The sequence below is a fragment of the Podarcis vaucheri genome (genome assembly GCF_965113315.1).
Source record: "Podarcis vaucheri genome assembly, chromosome: 13".
Classification (NCBI taxonomy): Eukaryota; Metazoa; Chordata; class Lepidosauria; order Squamata; family Lacertidae; genus Podarcis; species Podarcis vaucheri.
In genome coordinates this window covers 9,887,376-9,910,989 of record NC_138751.1, presented here as the reverse complement: position 1 = coordinate 9,910,989, position 23,614 = coordinate 9,887,376, and the positions used below count along the sequence as shown (strand labels likewise).

Sequence of the window (23,614 nt, the reverse complement as noted above, 5' to 3'; positions counted from 1 at the left end):
AGTCCTACTTTTATGAGAGAGGGATATAAATGTATGTAGGGTTCATTTTTTAAAAAGGATTTTGAGTTTCCAGCTTTAGTATTTTATCTGTGGATTGACTGACCTACATACTTTATTTTTTATGTACACTGCCCAGATAGCCTTAGTTGTGGGATAGCATAGAAATACCATGAAAAATAAATACATAAATAGTTCTGTATTAGTCTGCAGTGTGACAGTTCAGAGGGTACAGGAGGGAAACATTAAGCTGTAGCCTAACAAATTTTACTCACTTTCGACCTGTTGAAATTAAAGGACCTTGCTTAGTCGTGCTCAGCAATCGCAATGAGGCAAGTCTGAGTATAATTAATATCGGATACAGTCCACTAAGTACTGAACTTACCAGTTGTGTTTCCTCTCTTCTGCCTGTAAAGATATGAAGAAAAAGCCATTTTAAAATGTGTTAAATAATAAAGTAGAGCGCATAAATCTCATCCCATCACATAATGAACATTGTAAGCTCCTGGCAATTGTATTCAAAAAAGCAAAACACAAAATCAAATAACAGAAATCAAGGCAAATGCCAAAATAGAAAAGTTGTGCTTTTTGATGCAGCCTTAGGAGCAACAATGCAGATTTCAGAGCACGTCTATGTGAGTTTTGATGATGTTTGTGTGCTGCTTTTAGTAAAAGTAAAAAGTGGGAGGTGGGAGGCGCAGAATAATAGCCAGAGAAGGCATTCATTCTCACCATTCTTTGTCCCTGGTATCTACAGGATATCTATGTGATGAGGTACTTCATTGGTGGTTTCTAACTCAAATTCCCATAAGTCTTCATTTTCTGTATTTCATGGAGAGATTCTCAAAGGGATAATGGTTGCAAACAATTAAGAGTTGGTAGGCAAAATGTTAGATGCTTTAGACCAGGGTGGTTAATTTGTCACCATCTAGATGCTGAAGAATTCCCAAATCTTGCCGGCCCATCAGCATAATCAACATCAAGGGATACTGGGAGTTGAAGATTCACACTATGTGGTTTACAACTTCCATTTTCAATACTATTCTATTCTATTTTGTATTCTATTCTATTTTCAATACTAACAGTGCATGTCTACTCAGAGGACACTCCCACTGAATTCAGTAGGACTTTCTCCCCAGGTAAACATGTACAGGGCTGCAGAGCAAGTCCCATTGAAATTAATGTAGCTTTCTTCTGAGGAGACATGCATAGAATTTCACTATTGGGGATTCAAGATGGTTCAAGCACAGTTCAGAATTGTTTTTCTTGGGCGAGAAGCAGCAGATCTCCTGCAATAGCAGAAAGTTTTTACTACTGCTACTAGATGACCTCTGAGGTCCCTTCCAGCTCTCTGATACTAGGTAGGAGACAGTGTGTCTCAGTGGTCACTCAAGATTTGTGCATGCGGGGGGCACAGAGCCATTAACTTTGACCCATTTTTGGTACTCTGCTGGCCAGGGCAGCAATGCACCTACACCTATGGGGCTACGAAAATCCTGAAACTCCTTCAATCCCACTTCTGTCCCAACAAATGCAGTGCTACCACCACTAGGACACTGCTGTATCAGCTCTCATGAGCTGATGGTGATCCTTACTTCTCTCTCTTCTAAGGTCACACGAGTAAGGATTCAAAGAATTGGAACAGTAATGCGAAAGTGTTTGCATTGGAATAGCAGGTGAAGTGGTGAAACAGCCATGGAAATGACACTTTGGGGAGTAAATGAGACTTGTGGCTTTGGGAGAGTTACATGGAAGAGATAGAAAGGCTGGAGAGTTACACATTTTGCTCTTGGGCTTGAGGTTCCCATCTTCCTTCTCTCGGCGGTGCTACATGAGATTCCCATGGGGGCTATTATCATCTAGGGTTGCCATATTTCAAAAAATCCAGGCAAAAAAGTTATTGAGTTGTCCCCCCCCCCCCAAAAGTTGTTGGAGCTGCTTTTTAGCTATTTGGAGCTATTTTTTGATAAATCGGCAAAAACAACACTGCCGACATGACTTGCCATACGTCCTGGATATGTCCAGGGAATTATGGGCATATGCCAACCCTACTTATTCATTCTTTAAGCATCAATTTCATCAAGCCTGACAAATGATCGTCATATTGAAATCAGAGGTAAAGTTGTTCCATTTTCATTTCCTTGGCTGATAGCCAAGGAAAGTTCTGTTCTGCTCTATTTACTAACCCCGGCAGGAAACAATACTGAGCATGCTTCATTTTTGTGAACAGAGAACTTGAGGAGGAACCATTTCACCAAAAATTATCCAGGAAGGGGATCTTGAACAATTCGCTGAGGGTGGGGCTCGCTATTACCACAGCTTCTTCTCTCTCCACCCACAACCACCACCAAGCTTGCAAGTGGGGGGTGGGCAGCAGCAAGTGTGTTGGGAGCCTGGCCATTATTTTTCACTCCTCACAGTACCCAGATCTATTGCTATTCTAGGGCATTTTGGTGGTGATGATGAGGGAATATTTACTACCCTCCACTCAAAATGATGGGAAATAATTGGGAGGAAAGTCTGCTTCCTTTATTGGGTATGTGTGGATGACATGATTTGTGTGTGTCTCACCCCCCCCCCAGCCTTCTTGTCACCTGACCCAATTTTATACTTCTGTTACTTTAACCTACTTTAGTGGTAACTGATTTTATGACATCACTTGTTTTCACTTATCCCCTCCCAGAGGATCAAAGTAAGGATGAGGCACTTTTGGAACAAAACTAGAATTTTATTTACATAATCTTGATGAGAGATACAGATTAATGGGTTCTCTAATAAGGCACAGCTCATTGTTTCACTCACTCTTTACAGAACTTTATTGAAATTCTCACTTTGAACCTCTCTCTCTAAACACAACAATGCCTTCTAGAGTGGCTAGTGGTCTGGTCACACTGCATTGTCTCTTGAGACAGATGGGTGCCAACATCAACCAATAAAACACTCCCAGTCCCTTCTAAGATCTTTATGTTTCCCTCATGAAAATGATCTGGCTTGCCCTACCTAGCTAACTTCTAATTCAGCCCTAAGCAGGCTCTGAACTGCGCCCTATCTAGGTACTCTCTAAGCCCCTACAAACATTCACTGTCAGAAAAGCCCTATCGGGCTGATTTGACAATACTCCACACAGTCCCGATTGGTTTCTGGGTCAATAGGAGGCTAACCTGGGGTCTGTCTGTCATACCCAGTTAGAAAAAGAAGAGGAGGAGGAGGAGTTTGGATTTGATACCCCGCTTTATCACTACCCTAAGGAGTCTCAAAGCAGGTAACAATCTCCTTTCCCTTCCTCCCCCACAACAAACAATCTCTGAAGTGACTGAGGCTGAGAGACTTCAAAGAAGTGTGACTAGCCCAAGGTCACCCAGCAGCTGCATGTGGAGAAGCGGGGACACAAACCCGGTTCATCAGATTACGAGACTACCACTCTTAACCACTACACCACACTGGCTCCCAGTTACCCAGTTTTCTATTTATAACCATTTTACACGTGGTGATACCTTGCATTTTCAATGTTCATGCAATCATTTGCTGGTGGTATAGTAGCTGAAAGACAGGACTTGCACCCACCCCCAAAAAAGACCTTCAGCTCAGAAGGAACACCACAACCAGCAGTCCATCACATACTTGCTCACATACTAATCAACCTGTACAAACTGAATCATGATGGTGCAATGAAGAAAGGAAAGGCTACATCAAAGAGCTTTCCTCTTCTTCAGACAGTCTTTGAAGGCCTCCTTGACCTTCTCATTCCTTAGACTATAAATAAAAGGGTTCAGCAATGGGGTAACCATTCCAGTAAGGACAGCAACTGCTTTCTGGACATCCCGAGAGCGTCCCTGGCTGGGTAAAGAGTACATGAAAATTGAGCTGCCATAAAAAATGGAGGCAACAGTGATGTGAGATGCACAGGTGGAAAATGTCTTTTGCCGACCTTTGGTGGAGTGCATGCGCAAGATGGTGACGATGATGTAGATGTAAGAGAGAAGAGTGACAAACAAAGAACTGAGGAGCACCACTGAGGACAGGACTGAAGCCAAAGTTAGATTGAAATGTACATCATTACAAGAAAGCTTTAGCATTGAAACATAATCACAGAAGAAATGGTCTATAATATTAGAGCCACAGAAGGATAGTGGATAGAAATAAATGAATGGGGCAACAGGAGAAAGGAATCCAGCAAGCCAGCAGCCAAAGACCAAATAGGAACAGACCCATCCATTCATGATGATGGCATAGTGAAGTGGTCTGCAGATGGCAACATAGCGATCAAAGGCCATCACAGCAAGAAGGATGGTTTCACACGTGCCAAAGACAAAGTAGAAGTAGCATTGAGCCACACAGCCCAAAAAAGAGATGGCCTTGCTCAGGGAAACCATGTCCACCAGCATCTTGGGGATAATAGATGTGACAAAGAAGACTTCCATGAGTGAGAGGTTGCAGAGCAAAAAGTACATAGGGGTTTGGAGATGCTGGTCCAAACATACCAGTGTGATGATGGTGATATTCCCAGCTACTGTTATCAGGAAAACAACAAGAAGCACCACAAAAACGATAAGCTCCAGGTGTCTAGGAAGTTGAAAACTAGTTAAGATGAACTCGGCCACTTGCTCCATGCTGCTCTGATTCCTCAGTCCCATGGTGAATGTGGAGTTGTGGAATGATCAAGCAGAAGAAACACATTCACACACATGCAATCCATCGGTCAAGGATGTGCTATGTGAAGTACTTTGTTTTGTCTCTCCTGGGTTTTCCAACGTCCGGCCTCAGTGGATGTCCCCAAGCTTTAATCTTATGAGAGAGGGAGCAAAACTTTTCTCTCTCAACATTCTTCACTGGTCTTTATGTCTAAGGCCACTCTTTATTTCTCCACTGTATGTTGTATCCAACTAATTTTTACTCACTGTAGACCTGTTGAAGAATAAAGGATCCCAATCATGCTCATTAATTTCAACTAATATAGTCTACAATCCATTATTGCCTACAATCTATTGTTTGCTGAACTTACCTGTTGTATTTCCTCTCTTCAGCCTGTGAAGAAATAAATAAAAAGCTATTTTAATATCTGATAAAAAGCAGAGCATTCAAATTTCTTCCCATCCAACAAGGAACACTGGAATCTCCTAGCAACTGTATACTTTAAAAAACAAAACAAAACTCCTACTAATAACAGAAATTAAAGTGCATGCAAGAATGTGTTCTTTTGATGTGGCATTAGGAGCAACAATACAGATTTCAGAGTATATCTGTCAGAGTTCTGGTAATGTTGGTGTGCTGCTTTTTCTGGAAATAAAAAGGGAAGATAAACACAAGGAGGCAATAGCAGGAGAAAGAAGATGTTCTTAGCACTCTTTGTCATGGGTATCTATCATCTACCTGATGAGATAGATGCCTTCTTAGGTGCTTGTAAACTCAAATTCTCAGAAGTCTTCATTTTCTACATTTCATGGAGAGGTTCCCAAAGGAATAATAGTTACAAACAATTAAGAGCTGAAAAGTAAATGTTTGATGCTTTAGAACCAGGGGGTTAACCTTTGGCCATCCAGATGCTGCAGAACTCCCAAATCCCAATAGCCCAGGGCAGCAAGGTCAATCACCAGGGATGCTGGGAATTGAACATCTGTAGGGCCACTCCTATTTTTGATACTATCAATGCATTAGCGATGCATATCTACACAAAGGGAGCCCCTTCTGAATTCAATAGGACTTACTCCCCAGTTAAACATATATATTCTATCTTTCTTCGACACCAATTGGTTACTAATGCCCAAGAGAAAGGCCTCTGGTTTCTTAGGGAAAGTGCATTTTAGCACCTTTTTCATTTCATTATATATCATTTCCCAGAAAGCCTTAATCTTCGGGCACGTCCACCAAAGGTGATAGAAAGTACCCTCAGATTCTTTACACTTCCAACACTTATTATCAGGCAAATGATAGATTTTTGCTAGCTTGACTGGGGTCATGTACCACCTATAGATCATTTTCATAATATTTTCCTTTAAGGCATTACATGCCGTAAATTTTATACCGGTGTTCCACAACCATTCCCAGTCAGCAAACATAATGTTATGACCAATATCCTGTGCCCACTTAATCATAGCCGATTTAACTGTTTCATCTTGTGTATTCCACTTAAGCAACAAGTTATACATTCTTGACAGATTCTTAACATTGGGTTCTAACAGTTCAGTTTCTAGTTTTGATTTCTCCACCTGGAAGCCAATTTTCCTGTCTTGTTTGTATACCTCCATTATCTCGTACTTTTGTTTTTAGTTTCTCATGACTCTGTAATTTCAGTTTATCTCCATCTTGTTCCAGAATTTCCCAATACTTTGGCCATTTGACCTCCATATTGAGTTTTTTCACCGCTTTAGCCTCCAAAGGTGACAACCATCTAGGGGTTTTGTTTTCCAGCAAGTCCTTATATCTTATCCAAACATTATATAGTGCTTTTCTAACAATATGATTTTTAAAGGCCTTATGCACTTTAACTTTGTCATACCACAAATATGCATGCCATCCAAATGCATTATTGAACCCTTCTAAGTCCAAGATATCTGTATTCTCGAGGAGCATCCACTCTTTCATCCAGCAGAACGCTGCTGCTTCATAGTACAATTTTAAGTCCTCTTTCCTTAGCGTCCGTTAGTATCTTAAATTTTATTCTGGGCTTTTTGCCCTGCCAGACAAATTTTGAAATATCTTTCTGCCACCTCTTGAAACAGTCCATCTTGTCCAGAATTTGCAATGTTTGAAATAAAAATAACATTCTAGGCAATACATTCATTTTTATAACTGCAATTCGGCCCAACATTGAAAGCTTCAAATTTGACCATGTTTCTAAGTCCTTTTTAACCTCTGACCAACATTTCTCATAATTATCTTTAAATAAATTCACATTCTTAGATGTCATATGAATCCCTAAATATTTCACCTTCTTAACCACCATCAAACCTGTTTCATTTTGGAACTTCTCCTTTTCCATATCTGTTAGGTTTTTTTCCAAAACCTTGGTCTTTTGCTTGTTCAACTTAAACCCAGCTACTTGACCAAATTCTTGGATTAAGTCCAGAACCCTTTTTGTACTAGCTTCTGGCTCCTGTAAAGTAAGTACTAAGTCATCTGCAAATGCCCTTAACTTGTACTGTTTAGCTCCGACCTGTACCCCTTTAACCAGCTGGTCACCTCTAATCATATTTAGCAACACCTCCAGGACTGATATAAAAAGTAGTGGGGAAATTGGGCATCCCTGTCGTGTCCCTTTTTCTATTTTAAATTCTTCAGTTATCACGTTATTTACAATCAACTTTGCTTTTTGTTCTGAATATATTGCACCCATACCATTCTCAAAACTTTGGCCTACCCCCATCCCATGAAGATTCTTTTTCATAAAGCTCCAAGAAATATTGTCAAATGCTTTCTCCGCATCCACAAAAATCAAAACTGCTTTAGTATTTATATTAACCTCTAGTAATTCCAAAATGTCTATAATATTCCTCACATTGTCTAACAAATGTCTTTTTGGGAGAAAGCCTGCTTGGTCCATATGAATCTCATCCATCAACACTCTTTTCAGTATTTTTGCTAAAATGTCTGCAAAATTTTTGTAATCCACATTAAGTAATGATATAGGGCGGTAGTTCTTAAGTTGAGTCTTTTCAGTCTCTGTCTTTGGTATAAGTGTAATGTATGCTTCTTTCCACGATTGTGGTGCCCTTTCCCCCTCCAAAATCTCATTGCAGACTTCCTTTAACGGTTGTATTATCCACTCCTTCAAAGCTTTGTAATATCTGGAAGTCAACCCATCTGGTCCTGGAGATTTGCCCAACTGCATATTTTGAATGGCACCCTCTACCTCTTGTTCTGTTATCTTCTGGTTTAGATCCACCTTACTTTGATGAGAGATTTTTTGTAATCCATATCGCTTGAGAAACTCATCTATATCTCCTTCCTTCTGTGGCCCTTGTGAGTATAATTTTTTTAAGTAACTCAAAAAGCAATTCCTGATCTCATTGGGCTTATATATATTCTTTCCATCAACTTCTAGGCTTGTAACCGTATTTAATTTCTGTTTTTTCTTCATTTGCCAAGCCAGAAGTTTACCACATTTCTTCGCAGATTCGAATGTCTTCTGTCTCATTTGTTTAATCTTCCATTCAATCTCTTGGTTTGTCAATTCCATATATTGTGCCTGGTATAACTTAATCTCTCTCAAAATCTCCTGGGACTTAGGTTTAGATCTGAGTTTCTTCTCTCCTTCTTTTATCTTTTCCAAAATCCTATCTTTCTTTTCATTTTGGTTTCTCTTCTTTATTCAATTTTGTTGTATTAAGAATCCTCGCATCACAGCTTTACTTGCGTCCCATATTATTCTTTTTTCCACATCTGTTTTTAAATTTATTTTGAAATAGTCCTTTATAGTTTTCTGGGCCTTTTTGTGGATCTCCTCATCTCGAAATAGGGTGTCATTCATTCTCCATCTAAATGAACCAGCTGTTGCAAATTTCATCTCCATCTTTAAGGCATTGTGGTCGGAACATGTCTTTGGGCAGATTTCCACTTTCTTGATCTTTGGAGCCATCCCACTAGTAATCCAGATTTGGTCAATTCTAGTCCAGGTCATCATAGCTTCAGAGAAAAAGGTTCCCTCTCTCTCGAGAGGGTTCCTTGTCCTCCAAATATCAATCAAATCCATATTTTCAGTCATTTTGAAAAAAGTCTTTGGTAGTCTTCCATCTTTAGAAATTGTCTGTCTTTGAGCCTTGTCCATATTCGTAGATACTACTCCGTTCATGTCTCCCATCATAATTAAATTGTAATCCAAATAGTCCAATAATGTCTCATGCAACTTCTTAAAGAATTCTGACTTCCCTTCATTAGGTGCATAAATCCCTAAAATCAAAAAATTTTCACCTTGGACTTGAATTTCAATTGCCAAATATCTTCCTTGGTCATCCTTGAACATAAATTTTGGAGAAAGTTTTTCCTTTGCTGACAGAAGAGATCTCTAATAAAACAAGACAAGAATAAAATATGAGAGGATACGTCAAGATATGGTAACGGCAAATGACTGAGGGGGGAGGGGGGAAAACCCCTCCTTTACTTTTATATGTGATTAAACAAGAATCCCCTCCCCTAATGAGTCAGAAATGTCGTTTTAAGGACTTAAGCTGTGGATTTAAGGCTGTGTGGAGATAAATTTTCGAACCAAAGCAATGTTCCAAGACGAAGCTAGAAAGTTAAGAGTTTTGGAATGACGCAGTTAAAAATGCCGCCACCATTTTGGGAGGCACTGTCGTAGCCCTTGAGTCTGGGAGGAGAAAGAGAGAAACAGAGTTGTTTATATATTGTGGGTTAACTCCTCAGTGGGACTTAAGAGTGACAACTGCCTAATTTATGATGGAAAGAGCAATGTTATCTACGAAGGAGATGATATACGGAAACCATCTGGACTTAGATTGGAAGAACGGGAAATTCACACAGGATTATTACATTTGCTTATCGTCTTAAGGAGACTAACAGAAGAGATCGTAAAGGAAAAAAGAGAAATTATATGAACAAGATATGATGTGGAAACACCAAGATAAGATTGGATAGAACTATGAATTTTGTTTGGACTGATTGGGACTGATGTGGACATTAATGCAGTAATAAGAAGATGATTTGAATCCCCCTTTGGATCTTGAAGTATGGGTTCCCCCAACAAAATTTAAAAATTTGGCTTTGTAATTTGGAATTTATGTGATGTGATTTAATTTGATGTGATTGGCCAGTTAATAATCCCTTCCAGACTTTTAAAAACAGCCCCTAAAACAGTAATTTTACATGAATTTTACAATCTAACAAGACATAAAATGAAAGCAATAACCAATGTACTGTACTATAAAATAAATAAGACAGTATTGTAGATGATAAAAAAATAATAAATAAAAATTTTATTACCTGCACTGATGATAGTCATTGTTTGGATGGGGGGCTTTCATTCATTTCTGCAGTCACACAATAATCAATCAGTAACCTCAAAAACAAAAATGCAAAATAAATAGCAAAAATAAAAGCACCAAATACAGTGGTATCTTGGTTCTCAAACTTAATCCATTCCGGAAGTCCATTTGACTTCTGAAAAGGTTTGAAAACCAAGGTGTGGCTTCTGATTGGTGCAGGTGCCCCGGAAACAATAGCTGACAATGACAACCTCATTGGACATTTGACTTCCGAAAAATGTTGAAAAACCTTCCTGTAGCACCTTAAAGACCAACTAAGTTAGTTCTTGGTATAAGCTTTCGTGTGCATGCACACTTCTGAAGAAGTGTGCATGCACACGAAAGCTTATACCAAGAACTAACTTAGTTGGTCTTTAAGGTGCTACAGGAAGGAATTTCACATGTACTGCTCTCAAGCCAGGTGTCACCCATCTTGTATTTGTGCCTCTCATTTTTTTTGCCCAAGTGCAATACTTTACATTTCTCCCTGTTAAAATTCATCTTGTTTGTTTTTGCCCAGTTCTCTAATCTGTCGTTTTGAAGTGTGATCCTGTCCTCTGAAGAAGAAGAAGAAGAGTTTGGATTTGATATCCCGCCTTTCACTCCCCTTCAGGAGTCTCAAAGCGGCTAACATTCTCCTTTCCCTTCCTCCCCCACAACAAACACTCTGTGAGGTGAGTGGGGCTGAGAGACTTCACAGAAGTGTGACTGGCCCAAGGTCACCCAGCAGCTGCATGTGGAGGAGCGGAGACACGAACCCGGTTTCCCAGATTACGTGACTACCGCTCTTAACCACTCTGGGGTGTTAGCCACCCCTCCCAGTTTGGTGTCATCTGCAAATTTGATCAGGATGCCCTTGAGTCCATCATCCAAGTCATTGATAAAGATGTTGAATAAGACTGGAGGGTATGGCATCAGAGTGCTTTTCTTACATCATCCTAGTGCCTTTTCCCCATCCAAAGCTGATTTTTCACACAGTAGCTATCACTGGCAGATTTCATGAGAAAACTATGAGAGGGAGAAAGGCTCATCAAGTTTGTCCACCATTGACCCAATAAAGCAGATTGTAACAAGCAACTGGATCAGGCATTTTTACTATTCTTTCCCCAGGATACCTGATAGAAGCCTCATTTTGGGAACTTCTGGATGTGAATTTAGGGCTGTAGCCAACTTTGTTCTATCCACTGAAATTAATTGGCCTAAATTGGCAGCTATATTAATTTCAATGGGTCTATTCTGAGTAGAACTAACATTGAAGACAACATTGAAGTGTTGTAAATAAAAATATGCCCTTTTCCCTTATGGGGTATCCAAGAGCCCATATAGAGTCCTTACATAGGTTCCCTATTGGTAGGAGAAAATAACAGAGGCCAACCAGAGAATATTGAGAAGCAAAGCAGCTAGTAAGCTTGATCTTTATTGATCTGTTGCAACAGGGTACTCCCCTCACACGCAGGAGAGGAAGAGGACCCAGAACAATAGCCTGCAAGGCCTTATAAAGACTTTTGAAATTCCCCTTCTCTAGATCAGGACCACCCCCAGAAACATTATGCATACATCACAGAAGGGGTGTAACCTAAGACCACCCCTCAGATACATCCCACCTACATCACAGAAATTTAAATGTTGTTTTTCTCTTCTCCTTGTTTATCTCCTGTCTAGCAGGTTACTTGATTGGATTTTCTGGGGAGCCTGGCCATTCTTTTGTAATGCTAAAATACTTATTTCCTGGGCCAGGTCACAGGCTCACACCTTATTCAAACACAGATTAAAGGAAGAGACAATGGGGAGGCTTTTCCATTTTTAACCTTGCAGAGAAAGGATTTGGTCAGTTTAGGAATCAAAATGGTTCCAGGTTGGCCTTCCTGTACTGATCTATGTATGTGCAGTTATGAACATTACTATATATCTAAAACCATAAAATTCCTATTGCAAAAAGAGTTGTTCAGATATTGCAAGTGTGTGTGTATGTGTGTGTGTGTGTGTGTGTGTGTGTGTGTGTGTGGTTTATTAGAATTCCCCCTGAAAGGATAAATCCAGATTAAATGGGGGTGGGGCATTCTGATGCCAACAATGTTGTGTAGACGCTGGCAAAAATGTTTGTGCATTAAAAGCACACAACAGCCCGATTTATGTGATCAGTTTCTCTCACAAATTGGACTTTTCACAACAGGGTCTTCCAACCAGAAGCCCCAGTTTTCATGAGAACGGAGGTCACATGATGGTTGATAGTCAAACCTTTGCAAAGCTGCAATTCCTAGCACCCTTAGTAAACTACAGTTCCCAGAAATCATTGGGGAAAGTCATTATATTTAAAGTGGTATAAAAGTGCTTTAAATGTATGGTATAGGTGTGACCAGAGAACTGTAACCACCCTGGCAGAATATATGAAAAGGGGCACAGGCTTCCTGCCTCAGAGGGTTGCTTTGCTGACCAAACTGCATATGTAGGGCTGTACAAATGAGATGGCTGGCTGATGACAAGATACCTATATGATTCTACGATCTTCGGACTATGAAATAAGGATCTGGTGGTAATTCAGAGGTTTTTCACGCCAATGAAGGCTTTTGTTTTAATGAGAAAACTATGTATTTGGGCTTCATGGGTCTACTTTAACCAGTTCATAACTCCCCTTCCTTCCATCATTTCAAACTGCATGAGTTTCTCTGCATTTTATTAAATACATACTTGTAGGCAAAAGCATTTTTCAAAGCATCTTGGACCTGCCTGTTCCTCAGGCTGTACACAAAGGGGGTCATTAGAGGACAAACCACATTGTTAAGAACGGCCACAACCTTGTTGAAGTTTTGCCCACCATCCTGCTCAGGTATGACGTACATAGAGATGCAGCTTCCATAGGTGACAGTGACAATGGTGATGTGGGAAGCACAGGTGGAAAAGGCCTTCTGCCTCCCTGCAGCACTTGGGATGTGGAGAACAGTTGAGATTATATTGACATAGGACACAACGGTGATAGCTAAAGTCCCCAGTAGAGTAAACACCGAAAGAATAAAGGCGGAGAGCTCCAGGAAATATGTATCACCACAGAGAAGATGGAGTAATGGTTTGCTGTCGCAGAAGAAATGGTCAATGATGTTTGAACCACAAAAAGGAAATTGAACGAATAGCAGAGTTTGAGCCAAAATCACAGCAAGCGACCCAATCCAAGAGAAGAGTACCAAAAGTGTGCAGAACTTCTCGTTCATGATGGTGGTGTACCTTAGGGGGTTGCAGATGGCCACATATCGGTCAAAGGACATCACAGTCAGCAGGAAGAAGTCTGTGGTGCCCAGGAAGAAATAGAAAAACGATTGGGTCATACATCCAGCATACGAGATTGTTTTCCTGCCAGATGCAAGGTTGAACAACGCCTTTGGGATGGCAGCAGTGGTGTATCCAATCTCCAAGATGGCATAATTCCGGAGGAAAAAATACATGGGTGTCCTGAGGCAGAAATCCAGGAGAGTGATAGTGATAATGATCATGTTTCCTATTACAGCCATCAGGTACATGATTAAGAAAAGGACAAAGAGAAATATCTCTAGTTTGCCGTTCTCAGTGAATCCCAGCAGTAAAAACTCATTGATCTTTGTTTGGTTCTCCATAAAGTCTTGATTTTCATGTGTTATCTGCTGGCAAAAAATGAGTATAGATAAGTAGCGTCATTATCATCCTCATCATCATCATTATGAAGTTAAGCCAAGCCTGCCTGGATCAGACCAGGGAAGCATATAGTTCAGCCTCCTGTTTCATACATTGACTCAGAATCGGAGTCATAGAATCAAGAGACCACAAGGGTCATCTAGTCAAAACACCTGCAATGCAATAATCTTTTTGCCCAGTGTGGGACTTGATTTTTTTAAAATAATGTTTTTTATTCATTTTCAAATACAAATTTATACAATCATATCACAATTTATCACAAATTCTTTTGTTTTCGGACTTCCCTCAGTTTCTCTGCCAATCTTTCATTTTAATTTTTTTTATTTACACATTTCCTAATTTTAGTATTGCCTTTAATTATACCCTTCCCAATCTTAATCCCTTTAAAAAAATATTCCTCATATTTTCACAAAACATCTTGAAAACCTACAAGCGTTATCTGTTCATCACATATACTTTTCAGATAATCTGTCAATTTCCCCCAGTCTTCGATGAACTTATGGTCTCGTAAATATCGAATCTTCCCTGTTACTTTATCCAATTCTGCAAAATCCATCAATTTCGTTCTCCATTCTTCGACCGTTGGTAGTTCTTCCTGTTTCCATTTTTGAGCCAGAAGTATTCTCGCCGCTGTTACTGCGTATTGGAAAAGTTTGCAATCTTTTTTATTTATTTCATTTCCTACTATTCCTAATAGAAAAGCCTCCGGTTTCTTAACAAAAGTATATTTCAACATCTTTTTCAATTCATTAAATATCATTTCCCAGAAGCCTTTCACTTTCTTACATTCCCACCACATATGATAAAATGTCCCTTCTTTTTCTTTACATTTCCAACACTTATTACATGTTTTATACATTTTTGCAAGTTTACTGGTGTAATATACCATCTGCATACCATTTTCATAACATTTTCCTTTAATGCAGTACATGCCGTAAATTTTACTCTTTCCTTCCATAGTTTTGTCCAATCATCAAATTGTATGTTATATCCAAAATCTCTGGCCCAATGTATCATCACCGATTTAACTTCTTCATCTTTTGTATGCCAGTCTTTTTGCCCAGTGTGGGACTTGAACCCAAGACCCTAAGATTAAGAGTCTCATGCTTTTCCAGCTGAGCTAAATAATCAGTGGAAATTCACACAACTGGATTCAATTGACCATGCCTGCAAAGAGAGAGGCAAAATGCCCATTTACAAGTGCCATTTTTATCCAAAGCACACATGTGAAGAGTCAAGGGCTTTGCAAACACTGAACAATCAGCTGATCACTTGTATAGTCCTTCTCTGACAACATATCTGCAAAGAATTTCATTGGGACCGTCAATATTTATTGGTAATTGACATTAACACCATTGGTTAGTACTTCCACTTAATTAAGACTTAATAACAGTGTTTGTGAGATAGTGTGTGAGGAAGACAGTTACTGAATTTGCACATCACCATGCTCAGTCCTAACATAGGCTGAGTGAGGCAGTTACCTTATGGAACAGAAGTTGAACGGTATCAGTGCAATGTTGAGGACAGAGTTGTGGATACCACAAGCCCTGCCCTATATTCCTTCAGCTAAAGTTTGGTAGCGGACTTCACTGTGTCACCAGTGTTGATGTAAGTGTCAGATGCCACCGTATAGGTGGTTTCTGTACCTGGAGGGAAGGTGACATCCTGCCCTTTGCCTCAGGCTCCATAATACCTCATCACACCATGTCCATTGTATTGTGACTGCCTCTGCCCTGAAAGAGAGTCTGACTTCACTGTGACAATGGTTGGATTACCAAAATCACAAGCTGAGCCAATGGGATTGTGGCAGGAAATTGCTACAACAGCTTTGCTAACCATCACGGAGCTCAGGTCAGAAAATTACCATGTATGGCGTCTGTGGCTTGAAGTCAGAGTACATAGAAGCCTTCCTGCCCAAAATGGCTGTGAGAGAGCTCTAAGATTTCAAAAAGTGTGTAATTGGAGTCCAGCCACAGTGCCTAAAGGAACACAGGTGGAAGGGGTGGAATACTATGAATATAATGGCAAAAGATGTCAAATTCTGCTATAAATAGTAATAGTAACAATAATAATAACAAAACAAAAAAAATATATCCCACCCATCTGGCTGGGTTTTCCCAGCCACTCTGGGCCACTTACAGCATTTATAAATATTGTAAAACATCAGACATTAAACATTTCCTGATACAGGGCTGCCTTCATCCGTCTTCCTTTAAAAGAGCATAGCTGGCATTAACCCTTCAAGTCTTTTCCCTTCAACCTGGGGGTGCTTTTTGGGGAGACGGAGGGGGGAGTATTATAGATGCACTATATGTAATCGAAATAGGATTTTGGCTCACATCTCATTCACATACCTTAATTCTGTTTCTACATCTATTTGATCCTTTAAAAATAATAGTCCTGCCAGATATGCTCTCACACACTGATAAATCCCTTATTATGCAGTTAAATGAGTGCTTTCCTGATATACATACAGGGCTGGACACATACCTGTTCATGAGATCAGTTGTCCCCCAGAAAAGGCAGGATTTATGAGTGACTTTTTAGGGTAGGTAAAGGTATGTTGGGTGGATGGCAGGTTTACCATTCCATTCCAAATTGCTAAGGATTTCTGCCATAAATATGTTTTTTTTTGGGGGGGGGGTTGTAAAAGGAATAAGTTGAAAGGGGAGCGAGGAAATTTTTAGCCACCATTCTGCTTTCTGGGTGCTGCTGCACTCATGTCCTACATACAGCTTTCCTGTAGGCATATAACAGGTTGTAGGTTGCCTTGATATTGCCAGTTGGAAGATGGGATCTGTATCTTTGTACGAAAGGAAAGGGCCATCAACAAACATTGCTGCCACTAATTCACCACCCTACAGCCTCCCTAATTTGCCAGCCCTTTGTAAAAAAAAAACAAAAAACCCCCCACACGTATTCAGAGCCAGTGTGGTGTCGTGGTTAAGAGCGGTAGTCTTGTAATCTGGGGAACCGGGTTCGCGTCTCCGCTCCTCCACATGCAGCTGCTGGGTGACCTTGGGCCAGTCACACTTCTCTGAAGTCTCTCAGCCCCACTCACCTCACAGAGTGTTTGTTGTGGGGGAGGAAGGGAAAGGAGATTGTTAGCCGCTTTGAGACTCCTTAAAGGGAGTGAAAGGCGGGATATCAAATCCAAACTCTTCCTCTTCTTCTCCTCTTCAGATAGTCTTTGAAGGCTTCATTGACCTTCTCATTCCTTAGACTATAAAAAGGTTCAGAAATGGTGTAACCACTCCAGTAAGGACTGCAACTCCCTTCTGGACCTCCCAAGATCATCCCTGCCTGGGCAAGGAGTACATGAATATTGCTCTCCTGTGAGAAGCGCAGAATATTCTCTCCTGTGAGAAGCGCAGGTTGGAAACATCTTTTGCTGACCTTTTATGGAGTACATGTGCAAGATGGTGACAATGATGTAGACATCAGAGAGACCCATGACAGACACGGAGATGACTAACACTAGTCCAGACAGAATGCCCTCCGGAGCCAGAAGGAGCTGCACCTAATCTCAATGAAGTTTTATCATTGGAGCATAGTTGCAGAAAAAATGGTCTATGACATTATCACCACAGAAAGACAAACAAACAAGTCAGCAAAAGCGTGGGAGCAAAGTTGTTAAGGAAAGCGTCAACATTCTTCACATTACATTGTTGTTAAATGTGTGTTGTTGAAGGCTTTCAAAACTTCCTAATAATGCTAATAACACATAAACGGGGGGGGGAGTGTCATTTTGCAAAAATTTCTCAAAATTTTGGAATGCTATTCTCCAGCCAAGTAGTGCATATACTAGGATAAAAAGTTCTTAAAAATGCACACATTGGTGACAATAACATGTCAAAGTTCATTATATTATGATAAAATGCTTTAAAAAACATGTAGATTAGGAAAAATATGCACATTAGGGGAATTTTTTTCATGAAGACTTAAAAATATATGAAAATACAAGCTTTTGTACTAGTTAACTATTTAATCCTATAGCTTGGCACTGATACTACCCTAGATATCTCTCTCAGAAACAGGAATAATTGATGTGTTTGCCCATAATGAAAATAAGAAAATTCTGAATACCTTTATAAAGCAAAGCAGTATAATATGCTATAATATGCCTTACCTTGGTATGATGCAGCTATCACCACCAGATCTATAATATAGATTTCCTGTGTCACTTAAATCTTATCATGCCTGGGTGTCTTCCATCATCCTCTCCATGGAATACTAGCGAGACAAGCTTTATTTAAAGGTCCCTTGGGAGGAGGATGTTCATCTTAAGTGGAACAAAGCTGCGTTGATTTGCACAGATTAGCCTTCTACAACCCGTGCTCTCCACATGTTTGGACCACAGCTCCGAGCAGCCACTGCCAGACTCAGAGGGTCCCAAATTCAATCTCTAGGTTAGGAGCTGATGATTATTCCAGTCTTTCCCAGGCCTATCTGAAGTTGGTAGCCATTGAACCCAGGACTTTCTGTGTGCAAATCAGATGCTCTACCACTCAGCCCTCCCTGCCCCCCACAGTGGAATGTGTTGCACCCATAACGAAGGACAGAAGGCAGTTGGCCAAGTGCAGGAAGTCCCCAATTGTTATTTATATTATACATATATATATATATATATCATACACACTGGACCTGTCAGCATGTTGAGCAAAGGAAGAAAACGACTAGAAAGTGGTCACATATGTTGCCCAAGGACCCTTTTAGAAGATGGCAAAAATGTATCTTTGGATCTCTGTACACCAGTGGTGGTTAACTTTGATAGGACAAGAGGTTAGCTACCCTTGCTCTGTCTATAGGCATCGCCCCCTGTCCTTTGCCTGTTTAAGTGATGGTCTGTTGTGATTAAAAATGGGTCCATTTTCTACACACCTTCCTCGCAAAGAAATGCTTTGCAGATATTTAATTTATTTAAATGAACTGTACACTCCCTTACAGTGGAGTTTACAATTTTATGGTGAGTGTTTTAGCCTCCTGAAATAGCTGTTTGCCAGTTTGCCGAAATAGCTGTTTGCCGACAAGTGGTGTTTAATTTTAATTTTACTTTTCTCCAGAATACTGAAAGGCTTGTCATAAAAGTGATTTTGTCAAAGTGGAAAGTGTTTGTTCATTTCTAAAGAGAGCTGCTTTTTTCAGAAATGAATACAAATGACAACAGTTTTGCAAAGGAGTGCTGATTTAAAAGGTATATCATTTTACATTGATGTTTAAGTTAGGGGACTTGGTTTGTTAAAAAACCAACCATCCCAGTATTCATAGACAGTAAAAGTACTTCAGGAAACTTTGCTATATAATAAACTTTAAACTTTATTATATATTTTCCTAAGCTCCAAGTCTACTCATTAACTTATTAATAATAATAGTAGTAGTATCTATGCTGAAATACCTCTATGAATCAAGGTGTGCTTCTTATTCATTTTCTGTGTAGTAATTAATTCTCTAGGGATATGAATACAAGGAACAAATTTATTAAACTGTGACAGAATAATTTCTGACCTCCAGCAACCTTAGTTGATTCTAGCAGATCAGAGTCCCTTACAGCCACCCAGATTTGACTGGTTAGCATAACTGAGGGCAATTTTGAGAAACTGAGAGTGTGGGCAAGTGGTGGTAATTTAAGCAAAACAAATATTTTTTGTGCACAGTTAAAGTGGCCATAAGAGTGATTTTGACAGAGCTGGAAGTGGTTGTGAAATGCCATGAGTAATTTCACCTCAACTCTAATCATGACATTCTACCTGTCAGAAGGAGGACCTTTTTCAAAAGCATGTTGATTTTCAATATACAGTATGTCTTTTTACACTGATGTTAAATTAAAAATCTAGTTTTCATAGGCCTTTTCATGGAGAATGATAGAAACTTGGCAGATAATTAATTTCGAAACTTTTTTAAACAGCTGATTAGTTCCCAAGCTCCAGTCTACTTATTAACTTCTTAAAAATTAAACCATCTAAGTTGAGATGCCTCCAAGGATCAAAACTTGCCTCTCACTTTAGGTTAATTAATTCTCTAAGGAATGATTGATAGGAACAAGCTTCTTAAACTTTTTAAAAAAATAATAATGATGATGATGTTGACCTCTAGTAACCTTGGTTGATACCAGGAAATCAGAAAACAAGTGAATGAATACCAGATCTCCTTCTCATAGACCAGCATGGAGACAGTGGTGAAGTGGTCAGTTCTAAAGCGCAGGAACCTATCAGGACAGCCCCCCCCAACACGGGAGTCCACAAAAGTGGACAGGTGTGGACTATATACATCAGTGGTAGCCAAAACGGTGCCCTCCACATGACGTTGGACTGTTGATACTGCTGTCCCTGACCAATAGCTATACATGCTGAGGCTGATGGGATTTGTAGTCCAACAACTTCTGAGGGGCATCTTATTGGTAATCCAATAATCTGCATACAGGCACATAGACATGAGGCAAAGGACACAGAATATATTATCCAATTTATGAGGGTCAGAAAGACTGCAATTCAATGAGAGCCAGTGTGGTGTAGTGGCTAAGAGCGGTAGTCTCGTAATCTGGGGAACCGGGTTCGCGTCTCCGCACCTCCACATGCAGCTGCTGGGTGACCTTGGGCCAGTCACACTTCTTTGAAGTCTCTCAGCCCCACTCACCTCACAGAGTGTTTGTTGTGGGAGGGGGGGAGGGAAAGGAGATTGTTAACCACTTTGAGACTCCTTAAAGGGAGTGAAAGGTGGGATATCAAATCCAAATCCAATGCAAGGATTCCTGGAAAGGAGCCAGGAGTGGTTCATTCAGTGGGGCAGATTGCAACAGTGAGATCACTGCCACATACCAGGTGGGAGGGCAGGTGATGATGGTGGGGCTGTGTGGCCCCACCATCAGGGTCAATACAGCTCCCCTGCCATTGCACACATGCAGCCTTGACCTGACTGCCACCTTGCTCTTCCTCTTCTGGTAGATGACAGAAAGGCTATGCTCAGCTCCACCTTACCAGGTCAGATGTTTGAGGAGTTAGCTACATAGGAATAAGCGGTGCTTACTTCTGACAGCTGTGGTTCAATGGTTCTGAAATGAAGGGAAAGAGAGGTAAGCAACTAGGCCTTGGCCCAGCCATGCCACAGAGGCCCATACTGTGTGCTTCCATTGGTTCTGGGCTCTGATATGACGCCTAGAAACATGCCAGTTGACCCAATAAAGCAGGAAGCTGATTATTGGACAATAAACTAGTGTGTTTTCCTCTTCCTTCAGCCTTATAAGTATTTCATTTTTCTTTGACATTTTTTGGACTAGGATCTGGGAGATGAGGGCTCAAATCCTTGCTCAGTCTTGAGGCTCACTGGATGAAATTGAGCCATTCAAAATGTATCAGCTTTACCTACCTCAGAGAATGGCATCTTGGTTGGAGGACAAGTGGGATAGCCATTAAAGCAAAATAAAATAAACCAAATTGCATTCACAGGGATTCTGCCAATGCCTTCAGAATCGTGCCATCTTGGAAATTGGACACACCACTGCTGCCATCCCAAAAGTGTTGTTCAACTTTCCAACTGGCAGTTTTATATTGCAAGCATTTTAATATTTTCAAAATATTAACAATGTTGACCCTGATTTTTTTTTATTAAAAGAATATCACTTAGACCTCAGTTATGAATTTTATAGCATTGCTATTTAATTCTTACATTCTTATCTCACCATTCCATGAATGGTTCCTGCCCCCATTTTATCTTCACAACAGTGAAGGATGTTAAGCTGAGAGAGAGTACCTGGTCCAAGGAAAGTTTCTGAGTTCCCTGGGGATATGAACCTTGCCCTCCTGGGTTTAAGCTCACCATGCCCGGCCCTAGACACAACATGGCCTCTTCATTTCACTCCCCCATTTCAAGTACGGAGTCCGTAGAATCAAAACAAGAGAGGATTAAATTAGTCATCTGTTACTCAGAATACATAGATCTTCTGGGAACCAAGAATGTTGTGGGAACCTATAATGAGCCACAAATCTGACAAAACTAGATCTCCGTTCGTCAATATTTCTATACAGCTTTCAAATATAAAAAAGAAAGGAGATATTAGGGGGCTAATCATTCACAAATGTTGTCCACGGTCCTTTACAATGCAGTTGGCACAGCCACAATATTGAAGGCATGAAATAATTTGCAAGGTAAGCTTTAGGGAGGAGAGATGGCTCAGATCCTTTGTCAGGAATGGGGAGGCTGTGGCTCTGCAGATCCTTTTGGACTTCAACTCCCACACTCCTTGACCATTGGCCATGCTGGCTGGGGCTGGTGGTCCAACAACCTCTGGAAGACCTTAGGTCCACCAGCCACCTTAATTTAAAATGGACCCCCTATCTTTCTACCCACGATTATCTGGATATACAATGCACATTGTAATGTTTCTGCAGTTTTTCATGATAGCGGGAATGCCGTTTGGAACCTTGACAGTCTGACTTCATAGTTCCAGCAAAGAGCTTAAAATAGTGCACATGGTTCTCTCATTCCCATTCTTTATCACAACACAACAATTCTTTATCACAACAGGGTGGCTCACAACATTATTTATTTATTTCAATGTTATTTATTTCTGTCCATCACTTTCTTCTCCCACCCCATCTCCAGTTCTAAAGAAGGCATGAAGTACAACCAAACAACAGTCAGTGAGTTTATTCTTCTGGGCTTCACCGATATCCGGAAACTGCAGCTCCTGTTGTTCACCACCCTTCTCTTTTCCTACCTTCTGGCCATCCTAGGCAATGCTGTGATTATCATGGTTGCTCAAATAGATCACCGGCTACACACTCCTATGTATTTCTTCCTCCAGAATTTCTCTTTCTTGGAAATTGGCTTCACCACAGCAATAATTCCCCAAACCTTGGTTCATCTTTCAACCGGCAATAAAAACATCACTTACATTGGTTGCATGATACAGTCCTTCTTATATTTCCAACTGGGAACTACCGAGTTCTTCCTCTTAGCTGTCATGTCCTACGATCGATATGTAGCCATCTGCAATCCCTTGCGATATCCAGCTATCATGAATCATTACTTATGCATCACGCTGGTTGTATTTTGTTGGGTTGGCAGTTTTCTCCTGATCATTGGTCCATGGGTGCTTTTCCTACAGTTTCCAATATGCAAGTCCAACGTCCTTGACCACTTCTTCTGTGACAATACACCATTGATCAAACTCGTTTGTGGGGACACATCGCTTTTAGAATTCTTTGGGTTCATCACTGCTGTGCTTTCTGTGCTGGGAAGCTTGACAATTACAGTAATGTCATACGCCAAGATAATCCAAACCATCTTACATTTCCCCACTGCCACAGGGAGACAGAAAGCCTTTTCCACCTGTGCCTCTCACTTCATTGTGGTGTCCATCACCTACGGGAGTTGCATTTTCCTTTATATCAAACCAACACAGAGCAGCAAAGTGGAATTTGGCAAAATGGTGGCCGTCCTCAATACTGTTGTGTCCCCTTTGCTCAACCCTTTCATCTACAGCTTGAGAAACAAACAGGTTCAGGAGGCCTTGAGAAATTTGTTTGGGCAACTCAAAACCATTGCTAAGGGACCAGGGACCATCTGAAAAGGAACTGTGAAAAGAGATAATCTGAAAAGAGACCGTGAAAGGAAATGGGCATTATATTATTCTTCAGAAGTATCCATCTTTGCAGAAGCTCTGCCTAGAAAAATTAGTGTTACACACCATCTTGAAACATCATCATTACCAGTTCTTTTTTCTGGGGGGGACACAAGGTTACGCATAACCCTAATCATTTTGTGAATCTTTGTACAGTGATACCTCGGGTTACAAATGCTTCAGGTTACAGACTGCACTAACCCAGAAATATAATCTCGGGTTAAGGACTTTGCTTCAGGATGAGAACAGAAATTGTTCAGCGGCGGCACAGTGGCAGCAGGAGGCCCCATTAGCTAAAGTGGTGCTTCAGGTTAAGAACAGTTTCAGGTTAAGAACAGATCTCCAGAACAAATTAAGT

At 40.4% G+C, this 23,614-nt stretch overlaps 1 protein-coding gene across 1 annotated transcript; it reads left to right on the top strand.

The window, feature by feature from the left end:
• Positions 1–22,248: 22,248 nt before the first annotated feature.
• On the top strand, positions 22,249–23,202 carry LOC309517568 (olfactory receptor 6E1-like; the record flags this gene model as incomplete). The annotated part of the gene is made up of 1 exon (XM_082196785.1): positions 22,249–23,202. The coding sequence occupies one exon, from the start codon at positions 22,249–22,251 to the stop codon at positions 23,200–23,202; it is 954 nt and encodes a 317-aa protein (XP_082052911.1).
• Positions 23,203–23,614: the final 412 nt, after the last annotated feature.